General features: G+C 34.4%; 1 protein-coding gene across 3 annotated transcripts in view; it reads right to left on the bottom strand.

Moving 5' to 3' along the window:
* ADAMTS20 (ADAM metallopeptidase with thrombospondin type 1 motif 20) overlaps positions 1 to 18,443 on the bottom strand; it is a 202,783-nt gene that overhangs the window by 73,011 nt on the left and 111,329 nt on the right. For 2 of the 3 annotated variants that reach the window (XM_043886575.1, XM_043886594.1), the window contains 10 exons: positions 16,876 to 17,002; positions 15,084 to 15,294; positions 14,781 to 14,945; positions 13,905 to 14,069; positions 11,504 to 11,623; positions 10,800 to 10,907; positions 9,898 to 10,062; positions 9,511 to 9,801; positions 8,522 to 8,683; positions 6,787 to 6,963 (listed from right to left, as the gene is read on the bottom strand). In XM_043886575.1, coding sequence (XP_043742510.1) covers positions 6,787 to 6,963; positions 8,522 to 8,683; positions 9,511 to 9,801; positions 9,898 to 10,062; positions 10,800 to 10,907; positions 11,504 to 11,623; positions 13,905 to 14,069; positions 14,781 to 14,945; positions 15,084 to 15,294; positions 16,876 to 17,002 — 1,691 coding nt within the window. The remainder of the gene's footprint in view (positions 1 to 6,786; positions 6,964 to 8,521; positions 8,684 to 9,510; positions 9,802 to 9,897; positions 10,063 to 10,799; positions 10,908 to 11,503; positions 11,624 to 13,904; positions 14,070 to 14,780; positions 14,946 to 15,083; positions 15,295 to 16,875; positions 17,003 to 18,443) is intronic. The other variant, XM_043886584.1, reaches the window with a different exon arrangement.

Here is an 18,443-nt window from a genome sequence, read left to right as displayed (position 1 = left end):
GGTATCCTGGAAGGGAGATCATCACTTGCAACTCACCTTCAGGGTACTCACCAGATGTCACACACACCCATTTAGAAAGATGAATGATTATAGTTACACATTTATACATCTGTAACACTCTAATGAGATGAGTGTCATGACACTGCTGCTGCTTTTTTTCTGTTTTAGGCCCAGTGTGCTAAATCACTTCACTCATGTCCAACTCTGTGTGACTCTATGGACTCTAGCCTGTCAGGCTTCTCTGTCCATGGGATTCTCCAGGCAAGAATACTGGAGTGGGTTGCCATGCCCTTCTCCAGAGTTTTACACATTGTATTCAGAGTACCAAATGTGCTCATGAAGATGAATTAATTACTAACTCTATTGCAAAAAGAGGCTTGCCCAAAATTTGCCGAATTTTTTCTATGATAATGATAAAAATGTGATACCTGTCAAACAAATAGACTCATAATCTCTCTTTTAAGTTAAAGGAGACATTTAACACTGGATGAGAAAACAGTGCTTCTGGGGGACTTCCCTGGTGGTCTGGTGGTTAAGAGTGAAATCCCAATGCAGAGGATCTGGGTTCAATCCCTGGTCAGGGAACTAGAGCCCTCATGCCTCAATTAAGAGTTTTCATGCCACAGCTAAGACCTGGTGCAGCAAAAATAATAATAATAACTGCTTCTTTAAAATCCTTCTCCTACGGAGAGAACATTTTGAAATGCTTGGAAGTATTTCTAGTGTTATGGGATTTGTTACCATAAATATACCAACCATAAAAAGTCTCCATTGTATATTTTTAAAACTTTGGAACAAAATTTTCTAATATGTTTAAATTGTTTCCAAATCATTCAAAGTTTCACTGAGTTTTAACACTATTTGTTAAAATACAAAGATATAACTACTTTTAGTATAATACTTTTCAAGAAGTGAATGACAGAATGGAAAATGGAAATTTGTAAAATTTCAATAATTTTTTTTCATTAACTAGAATATTGGATTTAAATTGAATTACTACCTTACAACAGGAACATTCAGTGGTAAAGCTACATGGAGATACGCACTTTTGCAAAAGTAATTTTTTCAGCTATGGAAGCTACTGAAATCACATATTGGAATAAACCAGACTTTTGAACCACTACCTGTGCTGAACAAAGATTTTAAACTAATGAAAATAATGAAACATTCTACCACTTTTTAAAAATGAGATGACTATAACAAAAGCTCACTATTGAAAAAAGAGAAAAATATTATCCATAAAATAAAAAATATATTAAATATTCTTCTTATCCTCTTAAATTATTTGTATCTATTCTATAAATTACATTTATATATTAGTTTATGCTTGTACTGTATAGATATATAATAATATATAAGGGTATATGATCAAACTATTTTACTGAGAAATATACATATAATTAAAAAATTAGAAATTGTCTAGGAATGTCAAATAGACTTTTAAAAATATTAATGTTTGACTTTGTTGTTAATTATATAGGTATTAAATCTTATTCTCAAGCTACTAAAAGTTGATACAAAATTATAACAAAAAATCAGAGTATCTAATAGATATGCTAATAATGCCTATATACCATATATATAGTCTTATATAGCACATAGATATTGTAGAATACTGAGACTATGTTCTTCTGAAACATCTAAAAATCTATTTCCAGAGATTCTTAAATATTCTGAAGCACTATGCCTGGAAAAATAGAATTACAACAGAAACATGATTGTCTATTTTTTAATATTAAGAAAAAGACATATATCATAATTTAATGATATAGTTAACTTTAGTAACTACAAACTATAGTTAACTATAAACTATATAAAATTTTAGTTAACTATAAACTATAATGATAAAGTTAACTTTTTAGTTATTTCAAATTACATTCTAACTTCACTCAACCAAACACACACACAAATGTCTTATTTACATTCTCATCATTAGATTGTCTCCTTCAATTTTGCCTAGATTGCACATGTCAAACCTGCAAGGCCCATTTGTGCCTCCAAAACTGTTTTCAAAGCATCACAGCTAGGGCAAACTATAAATCAGTCCACATCCTCCCTTTTGGTGATTCATGAAATCTATGCATACACAAAAAAGAGAAAAAGATGTTGCAATTACACAAAAACTAAAGTATTCTAGCATAGAGACTTCAACACCACTCATCTCTTGCCAGGTTGTAATGGAATATATCATACTAGTTTAGGCTTTCTAGAAGGATTTGTTGGAAGAATAAGTATGTTGTCAAGTACAATACTTATTATAAATTCTTAAATAATTATAGTCTATTAAGCCCCTAATATTATGAGTCTTCAATATCATAAATCACAAGGTTGTTACTGAAAAGAGATAGGAATCCCATTCTGCTTCTGACCATCTGTTTATTTAGTACATTCACCACTAAACTGCAAATTCCTTGTACACAGAGACTGTGCCCGACCTACTTCTAGTGACTAACACAATGCCTATAAAATGTAGTGAATGCTCAGAATTTAGGGGAGTTACTGAATGTACCATAGAATGGTACGGCAATATAACAAATAGAAACATTATTTCAGTAGATTTCCATGATAAATTGGTAATGAAGTAGATTTCCAGCCCTTTGCTATACTTATATGTGTCTTCTCCAAATTTGAGAAAATAACCAATTACTATGGTTTTACTGAACACTGCCCTTTACAAAGAATTGACAGCTTCTTGAAACCATTTCCCCACACATTACCTTGTTCCCCTGGCTGCTGCTGGACTTAGGAGCAATGGAGGCAGTAACAAGTTCCTTTTTGAGTGCGTTCCACCTTGAGCAGGAGCCCACCCCCTCCACTCAGACCCTCAATGTTCTTTTGTAACACAAAACTATTAAATTGACAAACTGCAAATTTACTAGGTGTGTGCTGCTACCCCATGCTCATTTCTGAAAGTGTTTTTATTTGTCACATTCCATTGTATCTTAATGGAAATTTAGTCATACACACACACACACATGTATACATATATATGTTTTAACACAATACTACAGGAGGGTACTATTTTAAAAAGAAATGCTTTTGGAAAAGCACTAGGATCAAGAGGGTTCAAGTACCAAGGTTTCATCTTTGTAAAAAATATTTTTTCTTAATTTTAGAAGAAAAAACAATCTTAAATGAAAAAATTATTATCTTTACTTCTGTTGGATCATCATTAACTCCAGAAAACAATGGAATGCACATTATTTTCTTACCAAATATGAACTGATTTTATGTACAGAATGAAAACATTATAGGAAAATGAACCACTTAAATGAGGCCTACAGGGAAATATAGAAAAATTAATATAAATTTATTTAAAGAGCATTTGCTAAAATAGTTTATGTTACATGTAGTGCCCCTCATTTTATAAAAGAAAAATAAAAATTTTACTTACCTTTTAAAGACTATCCTGAGCATGAGTACATCTATTAATTTACTAAGTTTGCTTACACCATAAATTTTTATTTATTTATAATATATGAATATTAAAATTCCTAGTATTTAAAAATTGATAGCTCAACAATAAATCTTATTTTTAAAAACCAATGTTAGTTTCTAATAGGATTAAATAAAAATAGCAGTAGCTTATATACATACTCAGTAAAATTATATGAAAACATATACTATTCAACAATTAAATGTTTAATAAGAAAAATTAACAATTTGTTATTTAAAAAAACCATCAAAAGAAAAGAGGCATTCTTTACAATACAGAATCGGTTCAGTGACTTAAAACATTTTAGGTATTGGTTCAAGGAATAAAAATACAACATACACGTGAATTAAGAAAAGCACAAGGCCAACAACACATCATTAATAAGCAAGGGTTAAAATACAATCATTTCACATTGACTAGTCACAAAAATGCAGTCATTAACAGATAAGCTTTCTTTCTTTCTTTAATCATGCTTATAAATTGTTACAACACAAAGTTTCCAATATGGAGAAAATTTAAATATATATTTACAACTTTATTCCTAGCTACATTTTAATTATTTAGCAATTGGTATTTTAATTTTCCTTCAAAATGAAAACTGTTTAAAATTTCATGTCATTCATATATGTATACTTATATACATATACACATTTTTCTTAGTTTTCTAACCTAGTAAATAGGATCTTCTGAAATTAAAGTTATGCATTAAAGAATATTAACCTGATATGTTAATAAGAGGTATTCTGAAATCTGGCTAATATGTAGCAACACTGAAAGAGGTAAATTAAAAGGTTATAACTGGTTTTAACAATAAAACTTCAGATCCCTAATCCCTTTTAATATAAAAGGCTAATTTAAGGATTAAAATTCTTCATATAATAAGAAATCCAGGAACTTTAATGATATATATTTACTTTATTAAAAGTTAATAAATAAAATTATTGTAATTTTTAAAATTATCTTCAATTTATCAAAAAATTTACAGTTCTTTACTAGTGCAAAGACTGAATTAATCAATGAACTCCTTTGTGGAACAGACATGTAATAAACAATGAAGAATTATATACTTCTATTTTACTATTTTGTAATTTGAAATTATTGTTTTCTTGGTCACTTGTTTTTGTGAGGTTGACAAAGTTATCTCTGCAAAGGGTCTTTAGTGAACATTCGGGTTTTTCACTTATGACATACCAAAAAACATCATGATACAAATTATTGGAGTATAGCATTTGATGCATTCCAACACAATCAAAATTGTGTGAGGTTGTACACCTTAAACTTATACAATATGACTACATATCTCAATAAAGCTGGGGAAAAATTATGTAAATACTATAGTGAATATGTAGAAAAAATTGATAAACCTTAAACTATTTGAAAATATTAAACAAAGGATGAAAAAAATCTAAAACTGACCCCAAATGAATATTTGCAATTCCAACATGCTATAAATTTAGATATGTCAAATTTTTAAAGTTTCATGATGTTTATTAAATAGAACAGGAATCAACAAACTTTCCCCAGAGGGAAAGTCTCTATTGTAGAGGGCCAGTCTCTATTGTAAAAGCCTCTTTTGAGTCTAAGAAAGTCTCAAAAGCAGCCATAGATAATACATAAAAAACGTGCATGACTGTGTTCCAATAAAAGTTATTTATAAAAATAGACAATGGGCCAGGTTTGATAATTTGCTGATCCCTGATATAGAAGATCTGATTCAAACCACTTAATTTTAGGAACTTCAATATATAACACAAAGCAGAAGCATGAGTAAATGTTTAATGCTTTGTGAATGAATGAATTCATGAATGAATAGGGAAAATAAAACCTTTATGTCTGTTGTCCTAATTGAGGCAAATTCCAAGAAGGCAATCTATGGATTAAGTCTTATTAACGACTAGGCTTATAATTAAACCAATAAAACAAAAGAAAATGTAACAGATACAGTACAGAGAAAGTGAATTTCCAACCAAAAACGACTAACAAAAAAAAAATCTATCGTGACTTCTTACAGGACTTCAAATCTATCCAATTAGATTGTAAACTACATAGGGTAACAAATATGTCTTTATATTATCACGACAGTATAGTCCCTAGGATACAGCAGATGGTCAGTGAACATTTTAAGTACGTATGTGAATGCTTTCCATAGCAAAATGCTTTTGTTAGTTCCCAAAAAGTTATGTCTCTCTAATTCTAATGCAGCAATTTAAGATCTTCCCATAAAGTTAAAACGCTCTGCTGTTTTGTATCAGTCATAGTGACTAAAAAGATGAATTTAGTCTGAACTAGAACTTGACCTATTCTTCAAATAGCATGAATTGAAACAGGTTTACATTTCACTGTAAAACTTTGACCTGGGTGAAGCAAAACAAGTGTATACATCAGGTTCGGATATAAAATCAGAGTTAATTATTTTCCAAATAAAGAACTGCTTAACTTTATAATCTTAATTATAAATTAATTTAATTTAATAAATTTATTATAAATTATAGACTCCAATCATTTTATCTCCTGAAAGAAGTATACTTGGTTGTATGTGATTTGAAATATCAAAACTGACCAAAATGCTAGTTTCAATATATCTATATGTTAATTATTCTTCAAAGCCTGGGTAGTTGAAAAATACTAGAAGAAATTAATAATTCATGAATATTTATGCATTTTTGTCTATGGCTTCAAAAAATAAAAAATTAAAACAGCCCAAAACACAGTAACTCCACACAGTGGAAGATATGAACATTCATATAAATTACAATATAAATCATACTTTTTCATGATGTATGTAACAAATTGTAAACAATTAATTTACTTTGTGTAAGTAAATTTCTTTTTTAATACAATATTTTCACATTTCCAAATAAAATATTAAAGTTTAACAATGATAAAAAATGTTATTTGCTTTTAGATCAGTTACTGGACATTGACAGACAAAAGCCACAAACAGTTATACACTCAAACAAGACACAGCCTTAACTTGCCATTGTTACAAGCACAATGTTAACATTATGTACAAACGCAAATAGTAAAACATTTTCAATTAATTTGTGGCAAGCCAAAAGTGTACTGGAGAAACACACTTCCATTAGATTAGTGCTATGGTTCAAAATTCACTTATAAAAAATAAATATCTATAAAACTATTATATATATATATGTATACATTACAGTACTTGAATGAATTCTCTTTCAAACTATCAAATTTAATGACACAAGCCAAGATGTCCAATGGTCTGCTTTTAAAAAAAATTGGAAGATAAAATGTGTGCATCACAATTTATAAAGAGAGAAAATTAAAGTAAAAGGGACAGAATAAAACAAAACAGAAAGATAAAAATAAGAGTACTATCGTACCGATTTCCATGGTCCCCGATGCCATGATACATCATCAGGGCAAGCATGTACCTGACACTGTACCACACTAGGTGGCTTGTTCAACATTTCACAGTTTTGCTCTTGTGACAGTTGGCCATTGGGAAACTGACATATCACAAATCTTGATTTTATTCCTCCTCCACATGTTTGTGTACACTAAAAATAAAAAGGAAGATAAAGACTATGTGGCTTCAAAGAGAATATTATGTTGGTTTATTCAGTGATGAGTACATAATCAGAATGGCTAAAGCTTAAAGTTTATCCTTTCTTCATAACTCTCAACATTTCTTCAAAAATAAATCAAAGTTGCAGTTCCATCCTTTTTTTTAAAAAGACAAAATTTTGAAAATTAATACTGTAATAGGTAATAACTACATAATGTATGGTATCCTATCAAAAGATGACTATGTATCCATGAAGGGAAATCTAAATTTATAAAGATAGAAAGATGTACAGTATATCTATTACATGAGAACAGCAGGTGGCAAAGCAACATTATAATTAATGAACTGATTTCTGAAACCTACACAGAACTAAAGTCTGGCAGGAAATGTATCAAATATTAAAAGTTCATATCTTTTCACAATGTTTCAAATTATTTGAATTTTCACAAGAATTAACTCAGAACTGAAAAAGTTACTTTCATTTTGGAAAATAGTAAAAGTATATTTTAAAGACATACTTTTATATTTATTAACACCTGATCAGAAGTGTATCTTTAAACAATGATTTCCAAATTCCCTATGGAGAGAAAATAGGTACTGAAAATCATTAAACAGGGGACTTCCCTGGTGGTGCAGTGGATAGGAAACCTCCTGTCAACACAGGGGACAAGGGTTTGATCCCTGGTCCGGGAAGATGCCACATACTGCAGGGCAACTAAGTCTGTGCGTCACAATTACTGAGCCTGAACTCTACAGCCTATGAGCTGCAACTACTGAGCTTGCGTATTGCCAACTACTGAAGCCCATGCACCTGGAGCCTGTTCTCTGCAACAAGAGAAGCCACTGCAATGAGAAGTCTGAGCATCGCAATAAAAAGGAACCCCAGTTTGCTGCAACTAAGGAAAGCCCAAGCGCAGCAACAGAGACCCAGTGCAATCAAAAATAAACGAGTTAATTTTTAAAAAATCATTAAACACAAATATTTGACTAATTAAATTAGGTGGCTTGTTTTATTTATCCAAAGCCAATGTAAGTCTTTCTTCTTTCTCATGCATAATATAGGTGGAATTAGTATTCATTGCAACCATTTAAAAAATTATCCTCATAATCCCAGTGCCTAAAAGGTCAGGATGTGAAGAAAGTGCTCAATAATTGATAGCTATTTCATTTTAGATTCATCAAATGAATGGTTCCATAATTAGGATATTATCATGGCCTACATATCGCTGTTTTTCTGTCTTTGTATCAGTCTAATTTTCTAAGAAATTAAAACAATAATATATTAGTTTTAGAGAGGTATTAGGAAGTCACCTACTGGCTAGCACATAGGATTCTGAAAAAAATCTGGAGTATGTATTTCCTATCATAAATGAGTGATTTATACCACGACACAATGTTTAGTAAAAGATTATAGTTTTACTGACTCAATTTTTTAAAAATCTGTCTAGTATAGTCAAGTAAGATTATTCAACAGTAAGGGTATGAAGTGCTTAAGTTTCGGTCTTAGGGATGACATAATTTCCGCAAGTTTAGGAGAGAGTAGGACTTACTTCTCCCCAGCTTCCATAGTTCCACTGTGGACAAGGTCCTGAATCACAGTGCGTTGACTCTGGGGGTTTGGATGCTGCATCGCAGTAGCTGGCACTTTGTCCATTTTCGTCCTGGCAGACCACAACTCTGCGCTGAACACCTCCAGCACAGCTGCTAGAGCACTGGGAAGGATGGAACACGGGAACACACAAACTGAAGATTCCACGTCACAAAATTACATCATAAAACACTAAAGCAAAAGAAAAACGCTTCTTTGACTCAACTTCAAGCTCTCTAAATTTTCTCTCTCCCCCCCTTTGGAATTTTCTAATTTTCTCTCTCCCCTCCTTTGGAATCATAATTTGAAAAAAGAATATCTGTCAAAAAAAAACCTGGGTATTACTAGGGGTTTCATTAAAATTTATTGATAGGAAGGTAAAGCTTTAAAGTTTGCCGTAAAAAATTCACCCTTGTCCTAGGCGTTAACTAAAAAAGAATTCAAGTTTTCAGGTCTCACTAGAAAGGAAAAAAAACAAAACAAAAGATAATGTTAAGTTTCTCAACTATCACATTGTTTTTCTTTACTTGGTATCATTAATCTCATACAAGATACGAACCACAATTGTACTTTTTGTACAAAGTAATCATGGTTTTACACCAGCTTACTGCACTGTTACCATGGTAATTTCTGGGTTTGATTTTTTTTCTTCATAGACATTGGTAAGCTTAAGACTTAAAAGATTTCATTTTTACTATAATGTACTCTTAAGATTTTTTTCAAATGGATTCCTCTGTAATCATAATATCACATTAGTGTATAATTCAATTAGAACTCTACAGATTTGCAATCTGCATCAAAAATTGCTTAATCTTTTTAAGATTTAAACTACTGATCTTCAGAAATAATTAGCATTAAAAGCCTCTGATGTCATTATGTACATATCTGTTAAAAAGGCCATATAACATAACAAAATTACAGAATTAGTATAACTCAATAAAGAGGGCTTACTGATCCCCATGGTCCTGTTCTCCACTGGTTTCCTCTGATTGATGGATGGACTCCCTGATTTTGATTATCCTCTGGTTTGTGAGTTAATGGAAAATTCCTGCCTGGAAAATGGCTTGGCTGCTCAGAGGAACTCGGAAAGTGGCTGTACGTGGGAGGGCAGGCTGCCAGATTACATTCTTGTTCTATCACAGGGCGGACTTCATGGTCACAGTAATTCTCATTAACTGGCTGATGATAGTTGATGCATAAAACTTGTCGAGTCATTTTTCCACGGCCACAGGAAGCTGAACACTGATCACAAATTTAGCCAATAAACTGCATTACCTCAAAGTTCAAATATTATATTTAAATTTCTCATTTCACTTTTTTTTGCATAAAAGTACTTACAGGTGACCAATTCCCTGTTTGCCACTCTCCACAAGGGCTAAAACAGACAGCTATTTCAGCTGGTCGGGGTAAGTGGGCACAAAATGATTCATCTGCTATTCCATCGTGAGCATCACGACAACTTACATAGCGGGCTTGAGCTCCTCTTCCACAAGACACGGAGCACTGAAAAATTGAATCATACCAAAGCATTATATAGGACACTCCCGGATCCCTTACACTTGGTTGTTGTTCTAATTTCTGAACCTCAAGATTCTTGAAAAAAGTTAATTTATAAATATTATCATTTCTGAGTCAAAGACAGGGCAGTGAGTATTCCAATGAGTTTAAAAAATAAACTTCACAAATCAGATGTTTGTGATAATAAAACAAAACACTCAACATTTCAGAACAGTGATTAGCTATTTGTCAAAATTAAAGAAACAGAAAAGATTATAGATAAGAGAATCTTAAGATAACATTTAAGACAACTCTGAAAGACCTAGGTAATAGAGAAGATAGGATCTCATAATTAAAATATTCAGAGAATATATGAAACTTAAAAATATTTCTTTCATGTACGACTGAAGCAAGTGTATATTCCAAATCTAATAAAAGTCTAATATCACATCTGCTTCTCATAACAGCCTGTGACATAAATATTATCATCCTCATTTGGTAGGATTAGAAAACAGACCTAGAAAACTTAAATTCTTGCCCATGGAAACAGAGCTCTTGAAAGACGGAACAGGATTTAGTCATTAAATTACCTAATTCTAAACCCTATGCTCTTTCAATACCATCTCCATCAAAATACCTAAGAATGAATGCATATATTAATTTGGCAAATCTGGAGCAACTATTTTGTGGATGCCTGAAAGCCTCCATAGTAGAAATACTGTCTCTTAAAGAAATTCACTTACTGGGGTCCAAGAACCATATCGCCATTGTGCTATCTTTCTCATGGGAACAGCTGGCAAGGAAGTGGCCCCAATTTTAGGGATAACTGGGCAAGGTGTAATAATACAATCCTGTTCAAAAGAAAAATGGACCTCATAAAACATTAGTGAATTAACCACTCTGATTGATACTAAATCCTATACTTCTTTCAATTATGTAACTCAAGAACAGCTACATAGTAAACTACAAATAAGTGATATAAAGGTTTTTATTTTCCAAAAGTACAAAGTACTATCAAGGGCTAGAAGTGGATAGTATGACTCTGAAGGCTAAGTTTGGATCATTCTGCCTGATGATTTAAAAAGAAAAGAGTAATAGTCTTTCAAAAATAGCACTAAGCTGAAACCTTCTGAATGAACACAGATCACTACCTTAAGCAACACCACACACTTGAGAAGTTCATTATACTCCTAATAATGCATCATCCTTCTGTAGTTCAAAGGATGGAAACATAAATTATATGAGTTATCCAATATCAGATAAAGAGTAAAAACAAATCCCTCAATAAAGCTGGCAAAACCAAGAACAATAAACTCTCTGATGCCCACATACATTTTTAAGGCATATACGGTTAAGTGGAAAAATACATATGGAAATAATTTTAACACACCAATAATCTTCCTGTATCAACATTGTTGTTTATAATCCATGGAGAGGTGTCGTTTACCTGCCTGTCACTTGGGCGACTAGCTCCATGGCACAGTCTGTCATCTAGCATTGCACTATGTAGCTCGTTAACACATTTCACAGCACGCATCTGGTACCCCTGTCCACACGTGGCTGTGCACTGAAGAATATAAGCAGATACCAAACACCATTGCTCAGACATTACATAAACTTAATTTTCTTAACATGTACACAGTTAAGAATGTATTTTCAGTAGATGTTTTTATTAGTCCTTTATTCCAGATTCTAGATTTAAACTGAGCAAATTTAATCAATATACATCTTTATTCAAATTTATATAGATACTAATAAAATAGGCAATACCAAAGAATGCTCACTACCGCGCAATTGCACTCATCTCACACGCTAGTAAAGTAATGCTCAAAATTCTCCAAGCCAGGCCTCAGCAATACATGAACTGTGAACTTCCAGATGTTCAAGCTGGTTTTAGAAAAGGCAGAGGAACCAGAGATCAAATTGCCAACATCTGTTGGATCATCGAAAAAGCAAGAGAATTCTAGGAAAATATCTATTTCTGCTTTATTGACTATGCCAAAGCCTTTGACTGTGTGGATCACAATAAACTGTGGAAAATTCTGAAAGAGATGGGAATACCAGACCACCTGATCTGCCTCTTGAGAAATCTGTAGGCAGATCAGGAGGCAACAGTTAGAACTGGACATGGACCAACAGACTGGTTCCAAATAGGAAAAGGAGTACGTCAAGGCTGTATATTGTCACCCTGCTTATTCAACTTATATGCAGAGTACATCATGAGAAACGCTGGGCTGGTTGAAGCACAAACTGGAATCAAGATTGCCAGGAGAAACATCAATAACCCCAGATATGCAGATGACACCTCCCTTATGGCAGAAAGCAAAGAAGAACTAAAGAGACTCTTGATGAAAGTGAAAGAGGAGAGTGAAAAAGTTGGCTTAAAACTCAACATTCAGGAAACTAAGATCATGGCATCTGGGCCCATCACTTCATGGCAAATAGATGGGGAAACAGTGGAAACAGTGGCAGACTTTATTTTTGGGGGCTCCAAAATCACTGCAGATGGTGATTGCAGCCATGAAATTAAAGGATGCTTACTCCTTGGAAGGAAAGGTATGACCAACCTAGACAGCATATTAAAAAGCAGAGACATTACTTTGCCAACAAAGGTCCATCTAGTCAAAGCTATGGCTTTTCCAGTGGTCATGTATGGATGTGAGAGTTGGACTATAAAGAAACTTGAGTGCAGAAGAATTGATGCTTTTGAACTGTGGTGATGAGAAGACTCTTGAGAGTCCCTTGGACTGCAAGGAGATCCAACCAGTCCATCTTAAAGGAGATCAGTCCTGAGTGTTCATTGGAAGGACTGACGTTGAAGCTGAAACTCCAATACTTTGGCCGCCTGATGAGAAGAGCTGACTCATTTGAAAAGACCCTGATGTTGAGAAAGATTGAGGGCAGGAGGAAAAGGGGACAAGAGAGGATGAGATGGCTGGATGGCATCGTCGACTCAATGGACATGAGTTTGGGTAAACTCCAGGAGTTGGTGATGTGAGGGAGACCTGGTGGGCTGTGGTCCATGGAGTCGCAAAGAGTCGGACATGACTGAGCGACTGAACTAAACTGAAAATAGTGAAATTGAAATGGCAATTATTATTGTATCTTTAAAAAGTTATCATGTAAAATTCTCAATAGAAGCTTCATATTTTGGTGGCAGAGTCAATGCAGTTTAGGAAAACTAACTAGTTTTCAACATTGACCTGGTGTGTGCATGTCACTTAATATACTAAATAAATTTTGAAGAGATAAAGAAAGAAAAGAACAGGACAGTGTTAAAGGGTAGATGAGAGCAGGTTTCCTGGCAAGTATGGCAATCTGCACAGAATACTAAACTGCCCACAACTCATCCATCAGATTATCTCCTAGTCACCTTTTGGCAAAACTTCCCAACAACACCTACTCTAAGTACAGTAGACAGAATAATTTAGGATGTGAAAATGCTTATATTTTACATAAAGTTGATGGAAGCATAAGTTGTTTATTGAAGTATGGTTGATTAACAGTGTTATGTTAATTTCTGGTGTATAGCAAAGTGATTTAGTTATTCATATATATATTCTTTTTTGTATTCTTTTTTATTATGGTTTATGGCAGGATGCTGAATACAGAAATTTTTGGTATCGTGGTTAACAAAAGTGAGTTAAAAGTCAAAGCTAGAATATTTACCACAGCAAAATTAGCAGGACTGAAAAAATTGTATAGGTACTGATTTACATTTCAGGAATCTTTCTCCAAAAGCCACCCGAAAATTAGATGGAGCCACTAAAAGACTGAATATACTATAATTCTGTGCTATTCTGTAATGACGGATCAGAGCGGAAATCCATATACTGTCATATACTCACAGAACCCCAAGGTCCTACTTGCCAGGAAGTACATGCATGAAGCTCACAGGGTCTCTGCGACTCAGGCTTGGTGCTTGGGTCACAGAAGCCGTCACTGAAGCGGTCCTCCTTCAGCTGACACCACACCTGCCGCCGCTTCGCTCCTTTCCCACAGGTAACCGGACACTGGGAAAGACAGCTGACCGTTACTGTCAGCATCAGTCAGCACAAACACCCCCAAAACCGTAACGGTCAATTTGCATATTCAAATACAGTTAAAGATCATTCCTAAGGACATTTTCCCTCCACGCCTCAGAAAAACCAGAGATACTCATGAGGTAAAACCAGCCACCCCAAACTTCTGCTGCCCAAATCCCAGCACAACATCTACTTGTTCCAGAAATAAAGGTACAAAACTGACCTTGGAACAAGTATGTATCTCAGCCTACTGTGCACACCATGAAAAAGTACTTAGTCACTCAGTCATGTCTGACTTTTTGTGACCCCATGGACTGTAGCCTGCCAGGCTCCTCTGTCCATGGGGATTCTCCAGACAAGAATACTGGAGTGGGTTACCATGCCCTTCTCCAGGGAATCTTCCCAACCCAGGGATCGATCCCAGGTCTCCCACATTGCAGGTGGATTCTTTACCATCTGAGCCACTAGGAAAGCCCACTATGAAAATGGTTACAGATTAAATACCAGTTATGTCATTGTTGGTCAGACACTGTAAATAGCTTAAGGACAAAACATTTTGAAATTTTACTACCTTGATAATACAATTATTTACCAAATGATAAAGCAAATTGAAATATTTTTTGAATTACATAGCCTTCCATTACAAAGATCTCCTGTACAACGTGATAATAGTTCTAAGCCTCAAGTGTTTAATGTTACCTCACTCCACTCACTAGTGGCCCAACTGGGACAGGAAAATTCATTGCAATTCTCTATTGTCACTCGGGGAAGTTCCTGGCATTCTCTGTCAGCAAGACGGTGGCCAAAGTTATTTATACAGTAAGATTCTCGAGACCTCTCCCCTCCTCCACAACTTCTGGAACACTGATTAAAAAAAGAAAAGTGGTGAGAAATGGACACAAAATAAAAATTTTAATAAAACGCTACTCTGAAGTGACAAATATTTAATTAGAAGTAAAATGAAGGAGCAGCTTTTCTTAAGCTATACTTTTTTCTTTGTACCTGAGACCATTCTAAATAATGCCACCTTGTTAAGACACAATCACCATGGCAGGGTTCTCGGGTTGGAGGTTTAAGTTGGTCACCACAGTAGTGGTCATCTACTGGAACAGTCTGTCCTTTATGAATGGAATACTTCATACAGTGGATGTCCAATGACTTGTATCCTTGACCGCAAAGGGTTGAACATTCACTTTTGCCAATGATGTGCCACCTATAAAAAATGATGTTATTATGCTTAGGAGGTAGGCTGATGAACACAATTTAAAACATGGATTAAGAAAAATTCACACATATAATTCAATTTTTAAAATTATGTTAGAATTTATGGACAAGCCACAATAAAAAAATATTTGATATATCATTAATTTAGTGATGAAAACTTCTTAGAGATCTTAGAGTCCAAACTTTCATTATATAGATGAGAAAATGAAGCCCAGTGATCCTGTGCATTCAAATGGTATATATGCTTGGCTTCTGTCAGAAATTTTACTTTTCTCTAAATAAAATTTAACATTTACTCCAAACCCATAAAAATGGAGCTGTCTGATTAAAGCTGGAGGTAGAGAACCAGCACTACACCCAGGCATTTGGAGGAACCCCAAGCCTCACCCTAGAGGAACCCCAAGGAAATATGGGTTCTCTTCCTAGGAATCCCAAGCCTCTCCCTAGACTTTTGAAAACAACTGGCTGAGATTAAGATTGAGATTAAGGTTACTTAGTAGCAGATCTAAAACTATAACCAAATATATCTGACCTATAATCAGGTGGTGTCTCCCTATGCAACATCTTTATTTGACTGAGGATCAGAAGAACATCTGGGAACATGACTACATCAAAAGCCTTTAAAAGTTGGTAAACTTGTCTTTATAAAGCATATCACATTTTCTCATTAACTCATATAATCTACTTTTAGACATGTTTTCAGAGAGAACATTTATTTCCCACAAGTAAAATCTGCCAGCGTTAGCCAAATTATCCCAATTACAGTCTAGCAATCTCTCAGACAATATGAGTGCAGCAATACTGCAAAGAAGAGAATTCATGGAGCTTCTTTCCATCTGAAAAGCATCTCAAAGATTTCGTTGCACTTCACTCTACTGCAAGGCAGTGGATGCAACTTGTACATGCCGTCCTACCACTAGCCTTCTACCATATGTCTCCAAACACCACCACAAATACATAAAAATTCTCACCCTTGCTGAGTAAAGGAGATTCGGGCCATCCCTGAATGTTGACTGTCACCTGCTAGATGGGGTTATTGCTCTTAGCTTCACTGTAAGACCCACCACAAGAAAACAAATGACAAGGATTTTAGAAGGAAAAACTTGCCTGCCATGATCTAGGATCTCGTTACTTACAGTTTAATGGACGAAATGCTGATAAGGTAGACAAGTCAATCTATTGATTCTCTAATCCTCAAACTTTAAAAGTTTATTGGTACCTGAGTTCAGTGGGAATTAGAGGATCAAGCTATTAAATGTATTGTTTCAGAGCTTTAAACCATAGGTTTTCAGATTAGAGTTTTTCTGTATTTATTTTACGGACAAATTTGTTTCCATTTCTTACAAAAATATCGAGGTCTCTATACTGAAATTAAGTAAATACTATGAAAAAAAATCTCAAACCCAATTGTTGAGTTTCACAATAAATTAGCAGGTCTAAAGTTTTTTAAGGGAATGGGAAAGGACGGATATTAATTACATGTCCATCTTATACCAGGCAGTAGATTCTTTATATCTTATCTCAGTTATTTTTATCTGGTTACATTATACATTATTTCTCTTTTACTTACCTTAGTTCACAGTCTGTATTGCACCTTTCAGTCACCAGCAATGGAAGTGGTAAGTGGTCACAGCTTTGATCAGACATGACCATATGATCACTCTTACGTATACAAGTAATTTTTCTTCTATGAAGACCTTGGCCAAAGTCAAATGAAAATTAAAAATTAAATGAAAACTCACATAAGGAGATGTTCCATAATAATTTACTTCTGCTAACAGCTTGAAGGATGCAGCTAAGAAAGCAAAAACAATTCCAACATAGGATATAAATAGGCTAGCATATTGAACTAGTCAGGAATGACTTTCTACAATAAGCAAGCTGAATCCTGAAACATTGAGGAGTTTGCTGAGTAAGGAGATGTAAGGAAGGTGGGACAAGTGTGTGAAGTAGGAAGAAATTTATTACAGCTGGATGGAAGGGTTGCTCGTGGAGAACTGAGTGGTCAGGGTCCATGCTGATATGATACAGTATGCTACTGCTCCCCATTATTTGCTTGCCTTTTCGCTGTAACAAAATCACACATCTCTACTTGCTACAACATTTCTATAACTTCCTGGAGGAAGAGCAGACTTCCCTGCCCATTGACAGCAGGTTTGTGCCAACCACCTGGAAGGGAATGTGACTATTCCAGTTCCAAGCAGAAGTTCTAAAAGTCTTTTCTTGCTTCTGCAAACTCTTTTCTCTGTTTCCAAAACACCTTCTCCTGATGGGGCTGATCTTTCAGCCTGGAATCATGAATGAAAAGGTAGCATGGTCAGAATTCAGTTGATAATAATGGACCAATTGGAATAAATGTGCCACATGAATGCAAGATGGTAATAATAGGAGAACTGGGGAGGGGTTGTGGAAGAAGAGAGAATATGAGAACTTTTTATAGTTTTTGCTCAACTTTTCTATAAACCTAGTGTGAAAGTGAAAGTCGCTTAGTGGTGTCTGACTATTTGTGACTGACTACAGCCTGCCAGGCTCCTCTGTCCATGGAATTCTCCAGGCAAGGATATTGGTGTGGGTAGCTGTTCCCTTCTCCAGGGGACTTTCCCAACCCAGGGATTGAACCCAAACCTAAAACCCCTCTAAAAAAAATAGTCTATTAATTTGTTTAAAAATGACATGGATGCAGATAACAAGCTGAAGAAGAGTCAGAACCAATTAGCAGCCACCACACAGTATGAGCAAGAAATAAACATTTGTTGCTTTAAGTCATTGAGGTTTAGCAGTTGTTTATACGGTACATAACCACAGTCAAGGAAACTTAGAGAAGTCAGAGAGGCCAGAGTAGACTGAACTTTGCACTTTTTCCAATGAAGAGACAGGAAAAAGTTCAAGCTGTCAGTGGCATGATCAAATTTCTGTCTTCTCCAAGTTCAACTGTATACTTTCAGTTGGCGAAACATGAACATGCATGTTTATCTCTGCATGCATACCATCTGAAATAACTATAAAGAATTTTGAAAAGGCAAAAACCTGAAAGAACAAAAAGAATAAAAGAGGAAACAGTAGGCAGGAAAAGGGAATTTTAAATATGAAAAGAAGATGGAAATTACTATTTTAACAGAGCCAAGGAAGCTGAAACCT

This window comes from Cervus elaphus, chromosome 3 (assembly GCF_910594005.1).
Source record: "Cervus elaphus chromosome 3, mCerEla1.1, whole genome shotgun sequence".
Classification (NCBI taxonomy): Eukaryota; Metazoa; Chordata; class Mammalia; order Artiodactyla; family Cervidae; genus Cervus; species Cervus elaphus.
Note: the sequence above shows the minus strand (reverse complement) of the source record. Positions and strands in the feature narration are given on the sequence as shown.